Source organism: Lutra lutra, chromosome 3 (assembly GCF_902655055.1).
Source record: "Lutra lutra chromosome 3, mLutLut1.2, whole genome shotgun sequence".
NCBI classification, from domain to species: Eukaryota; Metazoa; Chordata; class Mammalia; order Carnivora; family Mustelidae; genus Lutra; species Lutra lutra.
The window spans coordinates 147,111,056-147,131,075 of NC_062280.1; the positions used below are offsets into that span (position 1 = coordinate 147,111,056).

The following is a 20,020-nucleotide window of genomic DNA, read 5'->3' on the forward strand; positions in this document are numbered from 1 at the left end:
CTCCGACACCCCACGAGTGTCGTCCTTAAAGAGGAGTGCTTCACCAGCTTTAGAGGCCACTTACTGGGCTGGTAGGTCTCGGCTCCAAATATACCCTTCGATGCTATGCCCTGGGACGCTGGGTTTCCGGATCCACAGTACAAATGGAGCCCCACATCTGTCAGCTGGTTTCCTATCCATTCTGCCAATGGGGGCACAAGAGGGAAACAGAAGGCAGGAGGAAGGACTCACTTTTCTCGTTTTACTCACCATTGCTGCTGATGTGTCCTGGACACCAGCCTTCTCCCTGGCAGAGGCGGCTGGTCCCATTCTCCAGTTTCTTCTTCTGGAACTCCCAGAGCCAGTCCCACCAAACCCATCTTCGAGAGGCACCATCTGATGGATCTCGCTCCCTCCTCAGAGGTCTGAGTCCCACACCACAGGTCTTTGTTCTGACTTCCTGAGTATCTTTAAGGACACTTTCATCTTCTCTAATGGCTTCAACCCACCTGACAAGGGCTCCCAGATCTCTATTTCCTTCCCATACCTCTCTCTAATATTGTCATAGATCTTTTTTTTTTAAAGATTTTATTTATTTATTTGACAGAGAGAGAGAGATCACAAGCAAGCAGAGCAGCAGGCAGAGAGAGAGGGGGAAGCAGGCTCCCTGCTGAGAAGAGAGCCCGATGTGGGGCTCGATCCCAGGACTCTGAGATCATGACCTGAGCCGAAGGCAGAGGCTTAACCCACTGAGCCACCCAGGCGCCCCTAATATTGTCATAGATCTTAATAGACATCCTCCAGTCATCTCAAACCCATGAAGTCTGAATCTGAATTTGACCTTGCTGTTTTCCCTTCCAGTTGGTAGAAACCTGGGTTCGTTCCTTCTTCCTCCTTCATCCATAGCCAGTGTGCCCGTGCAGGCCATTTACACGTTAATATTTGTCAGATCTGTTCCCTCCTTTCCAGCTCCACTAAAACCACCCTAGAGAAGGCCCTCACCGCCTCTCGCCGAGACCTTTTCTACCACCTCAAGCTGATCTCTGTCTTCAGCCCTTGGCAGGTCAATCCTACCCCACAGAAGCCACTGATCTGTCCAGGTCTCAAATCCAAATCACTGCTCAAGTTCCATCTTGTCTCTTGCTGCTCTTCCTTCATGCTTCAGCAACACCAAGCTGGACCTGCCATCCCATTTTGCTGTCTCCCCTTGCATTGTTACCTCTGCCTTTCTTACACACATATTTCGCTAACAGCTTTAAAATCCAACTCAATGTCCCCCTATTCAGGAAGGCGCCCCAAAGCCTCCATTACACATTCCCTTCCTCCGTGCTCCCCACATACTTGGTGATGTATTTTTCTTTAACCAGTGCACATCACTCTGTTCCAATCATCTTTTTTCCTCACGAGACAGCAATCTCAAAGGGCTGGTCATAGATCCTTACCACTGGAGACAGCACCTGCCATCCATTTAGTTAACAACTTCAAGGACTCATTTGCTATAAGGGTAAATCAAATTATGTTTTACCATTAAGAATTCCCCCACCACATGGGTATTACGCAGCAACAAAAGAACTGTACTATTGTTCCATGCAACAATTCGGACCCATCTCCAGGGAATTAGGCTGAGTAGAAAAAAAAAAAAAAAGTCATATACTGTATGATTCCACTAATACAAAATGAAATGACAAAATTACAGAAGTGGAGAGAGATGAGTGGTTGCTAGGGTTAAGGAGAGGACGAAGGCAGGAGGGAAGTGGGTGTGGCTATAAAGGGCAACCCAAGGGATTCTGGTGTGGCTTTGGAGTGGGAGAACTGTCCAGCATCTGGACTCTGTCAATGTCAACATCCTGGTTGTGATATTGTGTTCTCGGTTTGCCGGATGTTATCATGGGGAGGAAATGTGTAAAAGGGACACACGATCCCTCTCCATATTTTTTCATACAACTGTATGTGAATCTACCATGATCTCAAAATAAAAAGTGTAATTAAAAAACTAAGGTTTCCCGCCACAAAGAAAGTAGGCTTCACACATTTTCCAAATGCATTCTTTTTTATTTGAGAAGGACGATCTCAAGGCAGTGCCCTTTGGGAAAGGCATCTCTCATCATCATGTACATCGAGATCAACCATTACTCTCAGCAAAGTACAAAAATACACACATCAGTGGCTTCCGTACAATAAATACATAATCATGCATCCCACAATAAAAGGCACGGAAAACTGGTCACTTAGTAGTCATAGAAATTACTAGCTACATTAACAAAGCCACCCAAATTATCGGTATAAGTAACTGTAACAATATATTCCAAAGGTGAAAACACATAAAACATCTTTAAAATAGTATGCAATAAATATCTCAATTGTATATATTTTAAAAATTATGCCATTGTAAACAGCATGTAAACAAACAAAACACATTTTCTTACCATTATTAAAAGTAATTAGAGCCAAAGTTATAACCTCTGCTCTGTCAGGTATATTTCACTGGCAAGTGTGCTAAGCAGTTAAAAGTTTCACTCTTTTCTGCAGCAAACAGAGCCCATTGTGTAATAAATAAATATGATCTGCATCTTTCAGATACAAGTAAAAGTTTCAAAACCAACTACCAAAATGTAGTAAATTCTTAATGATAAATAACAGGGCAAAGGCTAGATTAAAACTATCTTTTGGAATGTAAGGGACAAAAGGAGCTCTATTGTTAGGTTTTTCAATATGATGGTAAGTAGGAGGCAAATAATTCCTGATTAGCTTCATTGAAAGGTGAAATTAAGTGCTCAGCCTTCTGAGCCCGCTTCTTTTGTGGACCTTTTATAATATCGAACAAAGAGTAAAGTTGTATCAAAGAAAGAATTCCCTTTTGCTAGAGAACAAAGAAATGGTTGATACTTGATGCTGATGAAAAGAATGACTTCAAAATATGCCCATTAAAATGTAAATACACATACAGGTAAGGTTTTTTCCATACTTACCGACAATAAAGATAAAGAATTTTTCCATTTGCATAAAGGAACCCTATTGCCTAACCATCAATAAATATTCAGAGAAATTAATTTTTTTATGACTCAAATGTTTTTTGTTTTCTTTCATCTATATCAGGACACCAAGGCATACAAACACAAGTTGTGTATTTACTATATTCTCAGATAAGTATGCTACCTGCTAAATATTAGTACTCCGTACTCCCCATTAAAAATAATTGAGGTGGAAATACCAACCCATAACTTCAAGCAGAGTCTTTGAAGTATACCAGAAAGCATAACTTTATAATTTTTCCCCTCTGCTGTGGGTTTCCAATGCATACCTCATATATTGTGGTGTACGTGGCATTAATAGGGATATGCACCTTCCTAAAATGGACTTGAAATTTAACCCTTGTTGGACAAGTCTGTTAGTCTCTTGGACCACACATAGCATATATGGTTGTGGAAACGGGGTTCTACAGATTGATGAAGAGATGTACTTGACAAAGTGATGGTCAAACATTGTTTGTGGTTGTGTAAAAACTAGACATAAAAATGGGAACAATTCTTTATGACATAGAATTTGATTAATTTTTTGGGTGGAACAAGGCTACTCTGAAGTCACTGGAGAAATATTTGGTTTAAAACCTGTCCCCACCTAATTTCCTAGGCTGTAGAAAATAATTCTGAAGACAAACTTTATTGTTTTTCCAGCATCTAATTAAGTGCTAAGTATAGAGCAGGTAGAAAAATGTCTCTCAAGTGAGCAAAGGAAGAGGGCGTTTAATTTAATGACATATTTTTTATTACTATTTATTTCATTTTTAGACATTATTAACTACGAAGAACTTTTTGTGTTGAACTTTATCATGATTTGGGACCATGGGGAAAGGTTTCATAGAATCATGATAGAAAAACAAACTGTTTGGTATTAGATTTTAGTCTTTATGTTCTATAAGGGTTGATAACAGTACAGACAAGCTATCTAACATTGCATCATAAAAAAATGAAATAATCATTAGCTACAAATGACCTGCAATCACACAAATTCAGCCTGTATCTCTGGCTAACTATTACTTTTGAGAAAATTTCACCTTTATTATTGGTTTTGATTCTTTCTTAAACCTTATTTTGTGTAGGTGACCAATGTATGTGTTTTAAATAACTGTGAACCCTGAATGTGTCTGCAAAGGAGAAAGGTAATCTTTAGGGCATATTTGTGCATTATATCAAGAATTTCACAGTAATGTGGAAATTTTCTAAGTCTCATTCGTAGAAACAAGAATTCAGATTTGGTAAATATTTCTGACTTAAAGCAAATGAACGATTCTCCTTTTCCAAACAATCCCTCTCCCTTGACGTTCGTTCTCTGCTGGCTTGCCCAGAGTGTGTGCATGCCCACCTGCTCATGAATACACACCCCCTCGCGTGACTCACGGTAATTTAAGCTTGCATTTGTAAAAGTATAAAAATACAAAGAAGTTCGGGTGCTCTCCTACCTTCAGTCCTTCAAAAACATTGATTGAAGTCCTATTACATGCTAACTCCGCACTGAGACTACAAAGAGAAATTCAGAGAGCAGGGTAGAAATTCAGAGAGCAGGCATAGACAGATTATTGAAATGTGATGTTATTTTAACAGAGGAAAATTTCAAGGTGCTATGGAGCATGAACAGAATACTTAACTCTGGCTGGGGACGAGTTGTCAGGTAGAACTTCACGGAAAGTTAAATCTGAACGGAGTTTTGAAAGCATCGATCTCTGGCAAGTGATTATGCCAAGGCAATGAATTGGGAAAAGCTTCAAATTCCTGAATTAGCAAAGGTCTCTAGAGGAAATGGTAGCTGAGGATGCTATAAGGGTGGGACCAGACAACGCCAGAGAGCCCCTTATCTGTTACGCTAAGGACTTAGGTTCCTCTATAAAGAGGAGAACCTATGTAAGAATTTTTAGCAAAGGAATGACAAAGTGATATGTGTTTTAGAAAGACCACTCCACGGACCACGTGGAAGATGAACTAGAGGTAGCAGACAATGTAGGTAGGGAAACCGGTTGCTAAAAACTGTGGCAAAAGCACCGGAGAGAAAAATCACTGACCGAGGGCTGACTGAAGCACCGGGACTATCGCTTCACTTAACAATTAGAAATAGAACATAAAATGCCAATTCAACTTTTGAGATGGACAATGAAACATGCCTCTGCATAAACACAGAAAACTTTCATAGATGAAATGCTTTTGCTTATACAATCCAAAACCGAGATTGGGGTTAAGCCATAGTTTTGTTCCATATTTTGGTTTATGAGTTTCTTGGCAGAGACACATAATCACGTCATGTTGCTATGCAAACTGTCCTCTCTCACAAGCTTTCTGAAAGCTTTTCCAAGTAAAGGAAGGTGAGGAAATGAAAAGAGCTTCAGGTTTGCAATTCTTGTCTCCCCGTCATCATGTATATTAGAAACCTGTTGCAGGGGGCGCCTGGGTGGCTTAGTGGGTTAAGCCACTGCCTTTGGCTCAGGTCATGATCTCAGAGTCCTGGGATCGAGCCCCGCATCGGGCTCTCTGCTCGGCAGGGAGCCTGCTTCCTCCTCTCTCTCTCTGCCTGCCTCTCTGCCTACTTGTGATTTCTCTGTCAAATAAATAAATAAAATCTTTAAAAAAAAAAAAAAAAGAAACCTGTTGCAGGACTGAGATTTGTAAACACGGTAGGTTCTGATAAAAGTTACAATTACTTGAATTATACTAGAGTCATCTGCATACCAGGTCATTGTGAGAAGCAAATATCCCAAAGTAATTTCTTCCTGTCACTGTACCAAATCATTCTGGAATCACCATTTAGAGACCTGTCTTCTTGAAAACTAGGTTGTAGCATGAAGACAGATCAAAATCCCTTGCAGATAAGTTCTGATTCTGGTTCTTCCCTCTATTGTGCAGCTTACACCCTCTCATCATTTCAACGTTTTTAGGGGTAGGGGATGTAACAGGAGCTCCGAGTTATCATAGTATGCCATAATAAATACCAGATTTAGGAAGAAAATTTTTCAGTATCAGTCAGTGACTGAATTCAAATGTCAGGTAAAAAAATATAAGTCAATATTCATCCTATGTTTAATAATTTTAACAAAACTATTCTGATTTTTCCCCTTTAACTGTACTCAGGTTTCCATAACGGTAACAATGCAAACAATCCCTAGTTTCCTTACAGGAAGTTGGGAAGGTACTTTGCATAAGGGAGCTCCATTGGGCAGCCAAAGAATGGAAGCAAATGACCCAGCTTCAGACCAAACAGCAGGGGAAACACTCAGAATTCACTTAGTACAGAGATTAAGTGACATCACAGGGTAAAACAAGTTAAGAAAGTCCTGTATTTCATTTTTGTATCCACTGATATAAGGAGACATTTTCCTCTTTCGGGAATTAATCTAAGATAAGACATGAAGATCTTAATTTGAAAAAAAAAAAGTATCTATATGCTACTATAAAATAGTAGTTTGGGTTGAGTGTAGAAAAAAAATTTCTCTAAATTTTGGAAGATTTTAGAAGTGGGAGGGAATGAATAATATGAACCTACAGTACAGAGATGAAAATTCCCATAACTTACTCTGGTATGGACAGTATTAATGTAACTTCACTCTCCTTGCAAACTGAACATCAGGGATTTAGTTTGGACTTTAAATTTTCATACTATAGCTTTGGAAGTCCTTTGTACATCAAACGACAGCTAGAAAGAATTGGCAAATTTAAGCATGATTCTCACGTACATAATTTCTGCTCTAAGAGAAAAATTATCAAGTACTTAAAATTCATAACATTGTGTGCCGCTTCTAATTGGGAATGTTGAAACACCAAAACATGCACAGTTTGTAGAAAAGACACAGTGAGCCAGTGCCACAGTCAGTTACAGAAACGAATAAATCTAAACCACATTTCTGACTCCAGAATCATGTGATTCAGCTATTTACAATACCATTAATTTTGACAATTAATTTTTGTCAATTACGAAGTTGACAAAGCACAGAAATTTGCATCATGTGATAAACACAAATGATGAGGTCATCCAAACTGCCTTCTTCACGGACTTCTAACCTGCAACCTTAGAATGAGTTCCCTGAATTCACTGGCTATTTTGATACCACACAAAAAATTGTGACTTTTTTGGGTTTTGTGGTATTGTGCCTACCCTTCATCTCACACATGTTCTGCATTTCTATGAAATAAGGTGGAAAATATCTATGTTCAAACTACCCATTCCAAATCTTGGCCAAATTACCAGCTCAAGCTCCCTTTCCTTTATGATGTTTCCATATTTCAATATGATGTTTCTCTTATATTTTTCCTGCCTTCAATAATTGCTTGTGCAACAGTAAAATTAACACAAAACTCTCTTTAAAACTATAGCAAATTAATTCTTAATCTCCTACTATAGTTCTTAAGCAGTTCACAGTTCACCCATTGCTCACACCGTAAAACCATAAATGGTTGAATTTGCGGCTTGTTAAATCGGTTCTTTTCGTGTGCAACATTGCCTCACATTAGGTCAGGACATTTTTTTTCTTCCTAAAAAACACCTGATTTTATTCTCTGTGGGAGGTTATGCCCTTGTGTTTTAAATTTCTAGTTTTTTAAAGAGTTGAACAAAGAATACTTTTTTAAAACAAAAGTAACACAAAACTCAAATTCAAGTCCTACAGACTTAACTGACAGAAACAAATAAAGCATTATCCATCAAGGTTACTATTTGTAAAGTAGGCCAGTCAAATGCAAACATGCCTTAAAAATGCACACCCTGGAATCTAAAGCTGGGCCCTAGAAGTCGGTAATATTTTGGGGTTCAAGAATCTCAGGGGTCAGTTGAGTGTTAGAATAGCATACAATCGCTGAGATCTCCTTTACAAGAAAAACAGAAAGTTTGTCACAAAAAAAAGTTCTGACTTGAAGATAAAATATATATTGAGAAAATATGGCACAGTGAATCCCTTGGTTATATTAAATTCTTAATACTGCTGATTTCATTTTGGCATTATGCCCTTTTTTGTATTTATTTTAAATAGGCAAGTTATTTTTTAACAAATCCCTATTACTATTTAGTTATTGATGATAGTAAAAAAGATATCTTTTTTTTAACAAGGAGAAAAACTGGGCATCTGTTTGACAGAAATGAGTACTTCAAGTACGTAAGTAAATCATTAACAGACCTATTACACTCTAAGCAACAGCAGTAACAAAGAAAAGAGCTAGAATATGCATTTTGCATAAAGATTAAATTTCACAACATAATAAATAAATGCACTGATTTATACAACTTGAGAAAACCTTCTACTGATGATCACAAGTAATACTGTCTAATCATTGACTTTGTTAATATTAGCACTGCCTCATATAGAGTTTCAAAGGTAAAATTCTTGCCCCCAAAGCCACAAAATATACAAAGCTGGTTTGTTATTAAATATTTTGTCTGCCAAAATTCCCGCAAACTAAAATACATCTTGGCAGTCTGAATAACCAGCATGATAATTATTTTGGTATCAAAAGATAAGAAAAATTTTAATATGAAAATTAATAAAACCAGTAAAAGGAGAAACCTGTTGTATAAATAGACATTTTAACATAAAAGTGAGACTTGTATCTCACTTGAGAGAAAGAAACAAATTCCATACAACTTACTTGAAGACTTGAAAATAATTATCATATTTTCCCAGCTCTAGATAAATATATTACTCCAATTTATTAGTCATCTTCAATATACAATATATAACTCACAAAACTGGGAAGGTTACAATACCAAAATCTTTCACAGCACTAGTTACCAGTTACCAGAACTGTAAGAAATCTTTAGCTACATATCAGCTTAATACTTAGAATATACAAACAGATATGGCTAAGCTGTGGGAAACAATAGCGCAAACAGTAAGGACCACAAAATATATTCTTTTTTCTTTTTAGCTTGTTTATCTAACTGCATTATCCTACTTCAATGGTATCATCAACTGAATATGGAACTTATCTTAATGCATTTTAAAAGTATCCCTATGTTTTTAGATAAGATTAATTTACTCTTGAAATGCAATTCCTATGAAATACCCAGACTATTTATAAATTCCTATGCAATGAATAACTTGTAGCTAAAATGAAATATTTTATGTGGAGCTTTTATAGCTTTTAAGTAGTGGCTTGGTATCCGTTTTTCCAATGTAAGCTTGGGTGTGTATCAAAAATTAAGAGATAAGATATAAAGATGTGTAAATAGAATAGCTTAGTTACATAAGGGGAATCAGTCTGTTCATCTACAGTAGCAATATGGGTTTTTATCTAAAACACTGTTACTGAGTTTAGTGCAGTTTCAGTTACTATTAAACTTATTTTCCTGAAAATAACAGAAAGAAGCATACAAATTGGTACAGTCCAGCTGTCTTTTATCTCTCTGTTCTCTGTAATGATAAACCTTTATAGTTTTTTCTGCCCACAGAAATGTCTCTAAACGAAATTTGGAGACAATAATAAAAAGAAGCAATAATAAAGGTAAAGAATGCTTTGGGTATTAAAAAACTAATAGTCGTTGCCTTTTTGAAGTTTTGGTTGTTTCTTTAGGAAGGCATCCTACTGCGAAGGCATCATATTACCATTTGACACAGAGATCATTATACAAAAGTCACTGGGGAGATGCCTAGCAGAGACAAACAGGTCCCAGGCCCCATGATACTGGGTGGGGGCAAGCCAGAGAGGGAGGAACGTGGCTGCCAAGCACCGTGGGAACTGCCAGGGAGGTTATGCCATTGACCAGTAGTTAGTATGTGAAGAATCTTCACGATTCACGCTTTCCAACTGATTATAAAAACTTGGTGTTCTGGGGCGCCTGGGTGGCTCAGTGGGTTAAGCCGCTGCCTTTGGCTCAGGTCATGATCTCAGGATCCTGGGATTGAGCCCCGCATCGGGCTCGCTGCTCAGCAGGGAGCCTGCTTCCTCCTCTCTCTGCCTGCCTCTCTGCCTGCTTGTAATCTCTCTCTGTCAGATAAATAAATAAAATCTTAAAAAAAAAAAACTTGGTGTTTTAAAACTGCCACTTGTATTATTATCACACACTGAACCAATTTACCTAGTTTGCATCTGAAAAATGCAGGATGAGTTCATTCTGCCAGGAGAGGGAAGGAGAGATCCTAAAGGTCAAGGCTGAGAGATGTAACATTTATGGAGCTCAGCGAAAAACTCTATCCTTTAAGAATTCACATCTGTATAATGTGAAAGTCCACTGTATTGTCAGCCCAGTCTGACAGAATAGATAATTTACTTCATAAATGATGTATATAGAGATTTCCACTGTAATTTTCTAAGTCATAGCTTTGCATGAATATATTCTTTCTTGAATCCTGTTAAAAATAACTCCTATAAGGACTAAAGTAGTGCCCTCTTTATTCCTTAAGATTAGCTAAAGAATCTCTAGGCAGTAATGTTCTGATAAATGATATCAGTATGTAAAAATGATTAAGTATTGACAATAAATCACTGGGAAAGATCTTATTAGAGAATTAAATAATTCGTATTTTAAGGATCAAAATTATGATATATTGTAGGCACTACTTTACAGAATTATCTATCTGAAAAATCAAGATAATTTGGCATAATAAGAAAAAAAAGTCCAGCAAAATGCGCCCTCTTTGAGGGTTTTGATGACATGTTCAGTTTACTTGCACTCATTTTGGTTCTTTCTTTCTTTTTTTTTTTTTTTTCCCACGCCTCGTGATTCATTTCATGTGCATGTGCTATCTGTATCCTCAAGTATGAACTATGTCAACAAGATAATCTAGTGATAAGAGAAAATGAAATGTACAAGTTGTAGGAGACTGACCTGGTCTTTACTTATCTCGGTACATATTCTTCTGAAATGTTCCCTGTGACTTAAGTTGTGAACAAATGAGAATGCCACATGAGCGAGAAACTGAGCAGAAGTGGATTGTTAGTGACTCAGCTGTGACATGGGGAGCTGGAGAGGGGCCAGCTGTGTCAGTCAACCAATCTCCTGTTTTACCTTAGCTACCAAAATAAAACCCATGGGTAGGCAGGGTTTATCTACAACCAGAATCAGGAAAAAGCATTGGGAAGAAAACTCAGTGAGGGTGATGAATGAGTTAAAGCTCATTTCTGGCATTTCTAAGGAAGTGGTGAGTTGGGGAATGAGCTATTCTGAGGGCTTTTTGAAGAACTCAAATCCTTAATACCTGGGAGAGTTAAAATGTGGCTAGGCCCATGCTGATCATTGACAAATCTTGTTTAAAAGAAGACTGGTATTTGGTAGGTCCAGAATGGACCTGAGAGTCTGCATTTCTCTAAGCTCCCAGGTGGTATGGATGCTGCTGGTCCATGGACCACATCTGAGTAGCAATGATCTAGATCAGTGCTGTCAGTAGAATTTTTGCAGTGATGGGGAAATGTTCAACATCTGTACTGTCTACTATAGTGACTGAGCACTTGAAATGTGGCTGGTGCACTTGAGAAACTAACTTTCTAATTAAATCAATGTAAACTGAAACAGCCACATGTGGCTAGTCCCTACAAGATCGGACAACACGGGTCTAGACATTCACAGATCATCTCATCTCAGCCAGAGCGATCTATATCACAGTCTCCAAATTATCCAACCCACCAATTTATTCAGATTATCAGGTTTCCTTTTATGAAACGCAAACTGTAAAGTTCGTTTCTTTAAATTGTTCTCTTCCTAACACTTTGCTTAGATGATCCATAATGGGCACCTGAGTGGGGAGAGATGAAGGGGGTCATTTTTTGGCTGGAGAGTTGATGAAGAAAGGGTAGCACACGGCAGTGAGGATTTGAGCAACCATCTCAGTATGGGCATGGGGGAGACCGGAAGCCAGGAGGTGGGAAGGGAGCTCCAAAAGGGAGGTGGAGTAACACTGAAGGGGGAAAAAATTGGGGGGGGGGGGGATTTTGAAATTTTACTTAGGCCTGACCCTGTCCTTTTCCTTCTTGAAAGTCCCATGCTTTACTGACTGGCTCAGTCAGTAGAGCATGGGACTCTTGGGGTTGTGAGCTCAAGCCCCACGTTGGGTGTGGAGATTACTTAAAATCTTTAAACACACACACACACACACACACACACACACACACACATATATCTGTCTCAAATTCTTCCTCAGGAAAATAAGACTGTAAGGGAGTGGATGTTGGCTGGGCTGTGATTCCCCTTCATCCCTCCCAAATTATCCAGGTGTGGGAGAGCCTAGCAGCGGAACGTACAGTTAGAGCTGGCAACTGGGAGTAGGGCTAAGCTTCTCAGCTCAGCTTACGAATGGATCAAGGTACAGAGGCCCCACCTGCACTCCCCTGAGCTGTGATCAGATTCCAGAGAGCAGTTCTTCCTACTTTTTATTCGTAGCCCCATCTACTATAAGCTGGCCCCTCTTTGATGCTAATGGGCACCTAGGGAGGCTCTGAGGATACCATCTTGGCCAACAGATGTGAATAAGGTCATCTGGGTCCTACATCCATCATGCACAGACAAAGCATACAGGAACAATTGCTCTTATTTAACAACAACAAAAAAGATACCAAAATTGTCATTTTAAAGGATTTCCCTCATCCAAAAGCCATCTCCAAGAAAATTCTAGTTAACTAAAGAGTCCATCAATTGAGGTTTTACAGCATAGATAAGAGTTACTACCTATGAGTAAAAAGACCAGCATCAAACAAAAAATTTAATTATCTTCATCTTACTCTCAAATTCCGAACGTGTAATAGCTTAAATCTTTTCTAGTGGCAAAGGGGTATTTTGGGCGAATGAAAATCTGTAAAGATTTTTATATTAATTAATTCTTCTCTAGAGTTCCTTGCCTCTTTGCCCCTACCTTTCTTTTTTTGGTAGAGCTGGATAGGGATCTGTGATCTGACAGCTGGCATCTCCATTTTATTTTCATAGGGAAATGCCTGAAAAGCAGGATACCTTCAGGGGCTGGAGAAGCCCTTTGATTTCCTAAGTGTGGGTAACATTATAATATTAAATGAGTAGCTTCTGACTCTTTCACACTACTTGATGTAATTCCCTTTGGGAAATTTCCATTTATTCACAACTTAGGTAAAACATATAGTCAGACATATTTGGTCAGGAACCCACCAGGCTCATTTATTTTTAAGATATCAAAATTTTGTGATTTTACTGGTACTTAAATGCCCAATTTATAAATAAGACTAAAGTGTCAAATATTTAAACTCCTTTGCTATAATGAAATTCTATGTCTGACAGTGTTCATTTTAAATGCTTTCTCACTAATATTTCTCATTAGGCATTTGACAAATAATTGTCCAGAAAATATCAATGAGAGTATATTTCAAGATGATGCATATGTAAGTGTGAATGTACATGCATGTGTGTATAGACATGTAGAAACGTATATGTACATGTGTGTGTATGTTTTTCTATTGAGCACCTACTTAGAAGGCTACTTCATGAAAATTGTCACCACCGGGTCAATACCCTGTTTTTTTCTCTTATATAGATTTTTAAATATTACAATTAATTTTTGGTATATAATGTTTAAAGAAAGATTGTTTAAGGATATTTTTATGACTTTTTGACATGTATGCCTTTGGCTTTCAAAGATTTGGTAATTGTAATGTTGACTCCTAATAAGCTTACACTGAAGTATAGTGGTTTAGGAAAAGGAAAGTGATATCTACTTGATATAAGAATTAAGTGAGATAATAATAATAATAATATAATAATAATAATAATATAAAGCCCTTAAGAAAAAATTTAAAAATTTAAATCTCTCATTGAGAAGATTTATCAGTAGTTACTCTAGCTAGCGGGTAAGTCTGGGTGACCAATCAGTATATGAATCCCAGTTGAGGCCTCAGGGAAACTCCTGGATGTCAATAGCTCACTATATTATAAATGCAAACAGAGTATTAAATAAATACTAAATTAAACAAAAAAAATAACAAAATGTGGGAATTTTGGTTTTGGAAGCTATAATAAGCTTTTAGTTCAGCAACAGAACATGTAATTTTATAAAAATATCCAGAGAGTTTCTTAATGCGCATGTCTACTGTTGATGATAGAGTGACATTGAATTGGCTTGCATAAAATGTGTATTATTTGTTGATTATGGCACAGACACATGTTCACAAATTCTTAAATACAGAATATTTATCCAAAATCCCCCATCAAAGAACAGAAAAGTGCCTTGAACCAACAAAAAGGTAACTTCGGTAGTAATAAATTAAATTCCATTAAAGCTGACATTAAAGCTAAGTTTTACGATATTACATGACATGCAAGAAAAAGAAAGACCATTCAGGCAGGAATGTCGTGCATTAAGATCTGCATTCATTCATAATATTTGAGGGGTTTCAACCATGTTCCCTGACGACTGAATGCTAGGAATCTCAGCTGACACCCAATCTAGCATTCAAAACACAAACTAATGTATATCTTAGTCTCTTAACCAGTGATTTTTAAGGAAGAAGCCAATGCCTCCAATAACGAAACCTAGAAGTTTTAGCCACATATTGTTATGCAGTCATATGGGAAAATCATTCCATCTGACCAAGTTTCAGGAAAGTACAATGTAAGTAAACGTTTCCACCTTTCAGACAGTGCAATTATCTCGGATTCTTCCTACCTTCTTACTAATATGAGCATATCTGAACACGTCAAGTTTGCACAATAGGTAAATGGCTTTGTGGAATGTATTTTTTTTGGCACAAAAATATTTCCTAATACCTCAAATGAAAATTTTCACCCACAGCAAGATATCAAGCCATAGAGGTGCTTCCCTGGTACTTGCTTTCTAGGCAGAAAAGTACAGAAACAGACCATTGCTTCTAAGAGCTTTGTATTAAGTAGCAATAACTTCCCTTCCAAGGAATAGCACCAGTATGATTACAACTCAGCCTGGGGAGGGTTCCTTCCAAGCTCTTTAATTCCCTGGAGAATTCGCTTCATATGACCCACTTTCGCAATCCCCAGGTCCTAAAAAAAAGAAAAGAAAAGAAAAAGAAAAACAAAAAGAAAAGGTAAGAAAAAAAAAAAGAAGAAGGAAAAGAAAGGCGTTTACTGACAAGAGAAAACTGGGGATTAAATATTTCATTAGCAAATAGTGTAATTAGCATTCAGTTTATATTCAATGACTTAGGAAGTATAAGCTATGAAAATCAGTTTATAAAGTGAAACTAACCTGACATTGAAAAATTATCAACAAGTTAAAAAAAAAATCACATCCTACACTAACTCTGAAATGTAACAGTCTCAGAAATTATACACAATGGTGGTTCTTCTGAGTCAAAATTAGGGTCTCCTTTTTCTTCTGCTTCTTCTTTTTCAAAACACAGGTCCTTTTGGGATCTCCGAGAACAGTGACAGAAGACACAGGGCCGCTGCAACTAGTCTTACGGCAACCACACACTTTCTTCCTAAAATAGTACTTAAAAGTAAAGCCTAATGCTAAAGACAGAGATCAGGGGCCATCACCTAAATTTGGAATGTCAGTGCATCTATGGTTACATTTAGAGTCTTTGATTTGAGTGGACTGTTAAATATTCTTTCTACTTTGCGAGACAAAAGTATAAGAAATTACTTCAACCTGGTTAACTGTGGGTTGATGCTTTTCCTCAGAACACTTGTGGCTCCTTTCTCTCAGAACCCTCCTTGTTTCTTACAGAACTGTCTTCCTTTAAAGGGCCAAGAATTCAATAGTTAGTTTTCAGAGAGGGAGGATGATTCCAGAATGTACAGCGCACAGCAGGCTCTTGGCAAATAAATCCTTGCTGAAGGAATGAAGGAGACGCATCTAAGACAGCCGTGATATTCACGACCCGATAAATTAAAAGAAAGGGTGAAGGCCTCCGAGCCCTAAAGTTTCTTTAGGGTTAACGGGCACAACTGATTGGCCAATACGTGAAGTCAAACCAATTTGGTATAAAAAACAGAGGGCTTGAAATATTTGAAAATTAGCAAAAAGGGACACGTGGGTGGCTTATTTGGTTAAGCAACTGACTTTAGCTCAGGTCATGATCCTGGAGTCCCAGGATCGAGTCCTGCATTGGGATCTCTGCTCAGCGGGGAGTCAGCTTCTCCTTTTGACCTCTCCCCTCTCATGCTCTCTCTCTCTCAAATAAATTCTTAAAAAAAAAATAAAATTAGCAAAAAGGTGGCTTCCAAAGCAGCCTCGAAAACAAGATTACGAGGTACCACAAAATTATATGTCTGAGATGATAAAGATTCCGAATATCCGTCCTACTTCATAAGCTAAGAGCATTATTTTTTTTTAAAGGATTTTATTTCTTTATTTGTCAGAGAGAGAGAGATCACAAGTAGGCAGAGAGGCAGCAGAGAGAGAAGGGGAGGCAGGCTCCCTGCCGAGCAGAGAGCCCAACGCGGGGCTCTATCCCAGGACCCTATCATGACCTGAGCCAAAGGCAGAGACTTAACCCACTGAGCCACCCAGGCACCCCAAGCATTATTTATTTTTAAGTTTTACATGAAATAGATGAGACGATTGTAAGCATGTGCACACCCCCATTCTCTCTCTCTTCCATATACTTTATGGGCTCTTTGATTCTATAGCAGTGAAGCTACTGACAATTCTTTTTTTCTACTGACAATTTTGAATCTTTCTGAAAAATACTCTTTCTATATAGCAAGTGCTCCTGTCAAGCTTGAGATAATTTCTGGGTCACATTTTTACAATATGCAACTGATCCTGAAAAAGTATTTTCTCATAGGACACCAGGTCATTCATAATCAGTCTGAAGGCAAGGAACTGTGTGTTTCCTGAGTGTATGCTAACATAGCGAACTTAAAAGCAAGGCCAAATCCTAAAGAAAGTGAGCCGGCGGCCTGCTACCTAACTCTGAAATATAAATGCATTTGCGGTTGCATTTATTTGAGTGGGATATTTTAATACTCTTTCTGCTTTGTGATAACAATTATCTGATGAAGAAATACATTTAATACTGAATATTCTACTTCAGGCCATATGCACATTTTATCTTCAAGAATAAAAATCTTCTTTGCAGGAAGCAGACTGTACTCAGAATTACCATTTTGGTGTAATGAGATGAATGTTTTCCACAGAATTACGCTAACGTCTAGCTATATTTTTTTTATCTTGAGTTCAATACCTTCATGACTTCTAGGAGTTAGATTGTGATAAAGTTACGGCCATAACATCTGTTATAGTTTTCTTAATTTATTTTTATCAGATTCTTTATTATGCACCTTTTCTTTCTTTGGATGAACAGGTCTAATTTTGCAGAAACATGCTTTGTAGATATTCAGTTACCTTTCCAGGCACAGATATGCAACTTTCCAAATGGAAAGAAAAACAAAAACCAACCACACAAACAAATCCATTGCATCTTTGCCATTGTCTTTGGTGCCCCTCACTTTTGGCTACTGTCTTCCTGGAGGGAGAATAATACAGTAAGTTTCTTTATTTCCTAAAGCGCTTTAGAAATATTTTTCCTTTCCCACCTTTACACTGTTACATTGCTACCTCTAGTTGTCTTGCTGATAAGAAAGTAACAGCCAAGATGTGAGCAGGAGATAGCCAGGTGACAGGTAGTGGGAGACACATGCCGTAGCAGGGGGACCTCTAAAGGTGAGGAAGAGTCTAGTATTTTCAGGGAAATGGAACATGGCCAGTGTGGATGGGGTACAGCCCAGCAAGGGGCCAGTGATTCCACAGCAGTTTCCATAAATGGGCAGTCTCATGTAGACCTCCCAAAGATGCAAGTCTTTATTCCAGTAAAAGTGGGAAAGGTGATCTGACGTTAAGAGATCACTCTGGCTGTCGTGTGGGTAATGGGGTAAAGAGAGCGCGGGTAGCAGCAGAAAGTCCAGTTAGGAACCCTGGCCTCACACAGGCAAGCGGTGCCCTGGCACGCAGTAGGAGTGTGGAAAGCCGAGAGAGAAACAGATGCAGTCTAGAAACCTGGCTCTGTGCTAGGCTTTCTGAGTTAGGAGACAAGGATAAGGAAGAGGAAGGCACTGAGTATGACCGTGGGCTTCTCCGGCTCGAGAGCCTGGAGGGAGAGAGGGGTGATTTTACTAAGATATCTGCAGAACCCTCACTGTGTGACAGGCAACTATCAAGTGGAGTTGGTGATAAAATCCTAAAGCTTCCAAACTGAGGTCAGGCCTTGGGGTACAAACCTGTGAACCACGGATGTATTCATGGACCATATTTGCCGCAATGGGAATGGATAAGGTTACATAGGGAGTCAGAGATCCTCTAGTAAGACTTAAAGAGTTCATTCCGAAGAGTCTGCTCCCTCTTACAGCTACAGCCAGAGGTCAAGGGGAAGCTCATTTGCTCCCCTCACGGCTTTGCTCTATAGCAGGCTCTTTCCAGATAATTATTTTTTTTCATTCTCCCAAGCCCCATTTTGGAAGGAAAAGAGTTAAAAAGGACTATGTCAATGCAAATTTCTGAAAGAAAAGTTTTAAGGTAAGGATGTAATTTGCATTAAAAGTAAAAATAAAGCAGAACAAGAAGTCCCATGATAAAGCTAAAAAGAGAAAGTTTACAAAAATAATTCTTACCCATTTCCTTTTTACTCATACTCTTTCCTCCAGCCAAGTCCTATCACTCCAACTTTGACCTCCTATGTATATGAGCTTTGTTTTTCCAACCTGCGAATATCTGCCTTACTGCCGTACTTGTTGTGTATGTGAGCAGGTTATGTGTATGTTTATGGTTGTGTGTCCATATGTAATATATACATATATAATTATTTATTCTCACACACATTCAGTCTTTCTCTGGAATTTATGCTTATTTGTGGCAAATTAAATGTAAGCTCCTAGAGAGGCTGGCGTAATATATCAATCAGTAGCTATTCAATAAATTCAAGATAGCTATTCAGTAGCTGCCTGACAAGGATATAAGATGCTACATAAATATATTAGATGTAATGACCCTTTACATTTCTTTTTTTTTTTTTTTTTTATGCACTCACTCCAAGTTTTGAAGTCAACCTCTACTCTAGGAACTCTAGCCCTGTATATTTTTCTATTGTCCAGATTTGGGACTCTCAACTGGGGTAATTAATTAATCTATTATTTTATTATTCTGGTTAAAAGTGTTTAGGTCGATGTGGTGTCTGCTTTTAATATGCTAAGACTGTATGACTCTGCTTTATAAAATCCTATATATTACTCACTAATTGCTCTAAGATCTCTGCTAGTGTATTTATAGATAAAGGCACCAACAGTTCATGAATTTGTTAGGAAATCACTGTATCCTAATCCTGTGCAGTTCAGAACTTGGCCTACAGGAAAGGGATCACTCCAACATAGGTTAAAGACTTTGTCACTTGCTTACTACTCAATCTTGGAATTTTAAAAATGTGCTGTTTGGTAAGAAAATTCAACATGACAAAATTCTACTCGGAACCTTGGGATAGAATAGTCTACTTTGGCCATGTTGTGTGTCCACCCAAGAAAATAAAAGGGAATTGCTGCAGACCGTGAATTAATGATTTTCTTTCTCTGCAGTAAATGACAAATTGGCTCTCTGCCACCTTCTAGCAAAAGTGAAGCATGATTTTTACTTCATTTACTAAAGAAAATAATACATTTCTTTTTGAGAATAATACAATCATAACAGTAACTCACAGGGAGTGTATTTGAACTTATCGGTCTCGTTTTTCATGTGAGCTCTGAAAGGGCAGTCAGAAACACAACAAATTCACAGGACTCTCAATTGCCACTGCTGTGAGTTTCTTACCCAGTTCCACATATTAGGAAAACTTTGTTATTGGTATTTTGAATTAATTTTTAGTGGTTAACCTTTTATTAGTTTTTTTGGTCATTTTCAGCAACAGTGATCACCTTTCATGCTGATCCAATAAAATGAGCTGATGGAAACATGGGTTATTTGGAAATATTAGCACAGGAATAGCCATACCAATGGATGCAGAGAAAAAAATTATTAACTTCATGCTAAGCTTTAGCTGTAATAATCAGAGAATGATACTTGATCGGGCAACACTGCTGACATTCTTGTTTAAAAAGCACACAAGGAACTCCGACCACAGGACAATGCATATTAGATTACTGCCCGTTT

The 20,020-nt window shown here is 38.0% G+C and overlaps 1 protein-coding gene and 1 long non-coding RNA gene across 11 annotated transcripts in view; both read right to left on the minus strand.

The window, feature by feature from the left end:
• Positions 1–2,010: 2,010 nt before the first annotated feature.
• LOC125094638 (uncharacterized) lies at positions 2,011–9,900 on the minus strand. The gene is made up of 2 exons (XR_007125635.1): positions 5,613–9,900; positions 2,011–5,398 (listed from the first exon to the last, which is right to left on the minus strand). It is a non-coding gene; the product is annotated as an uncharacterized LOC125094638 (long non-coding RNA).
• A 2,069-nt stretch (positions 9,901–11,969) lies between these two features.
• DGKH (diacylglycerol kinase eta) overlaps positions 11,970–20,020 on the minus strand; it is a 204,042-nt gene continuing 195,991 nt past the window's right edge. For all 10 annotated transcript variants that reach the window (XM_047720024.1, XM_047720027.1, XM_047720033.1 and 7 more), the window contains one exon: positions 11,970–14,922. In XM_047720024.1, coding sequence (XP_047575980.1) covers positions 14,833–14,922 — 90 coding nt within the window. In that variant the 3' untranslated portion in view covers positions 11,970–14,832. The remainder of the gene's footprint in view (positions 14,923–20,020) is intronic.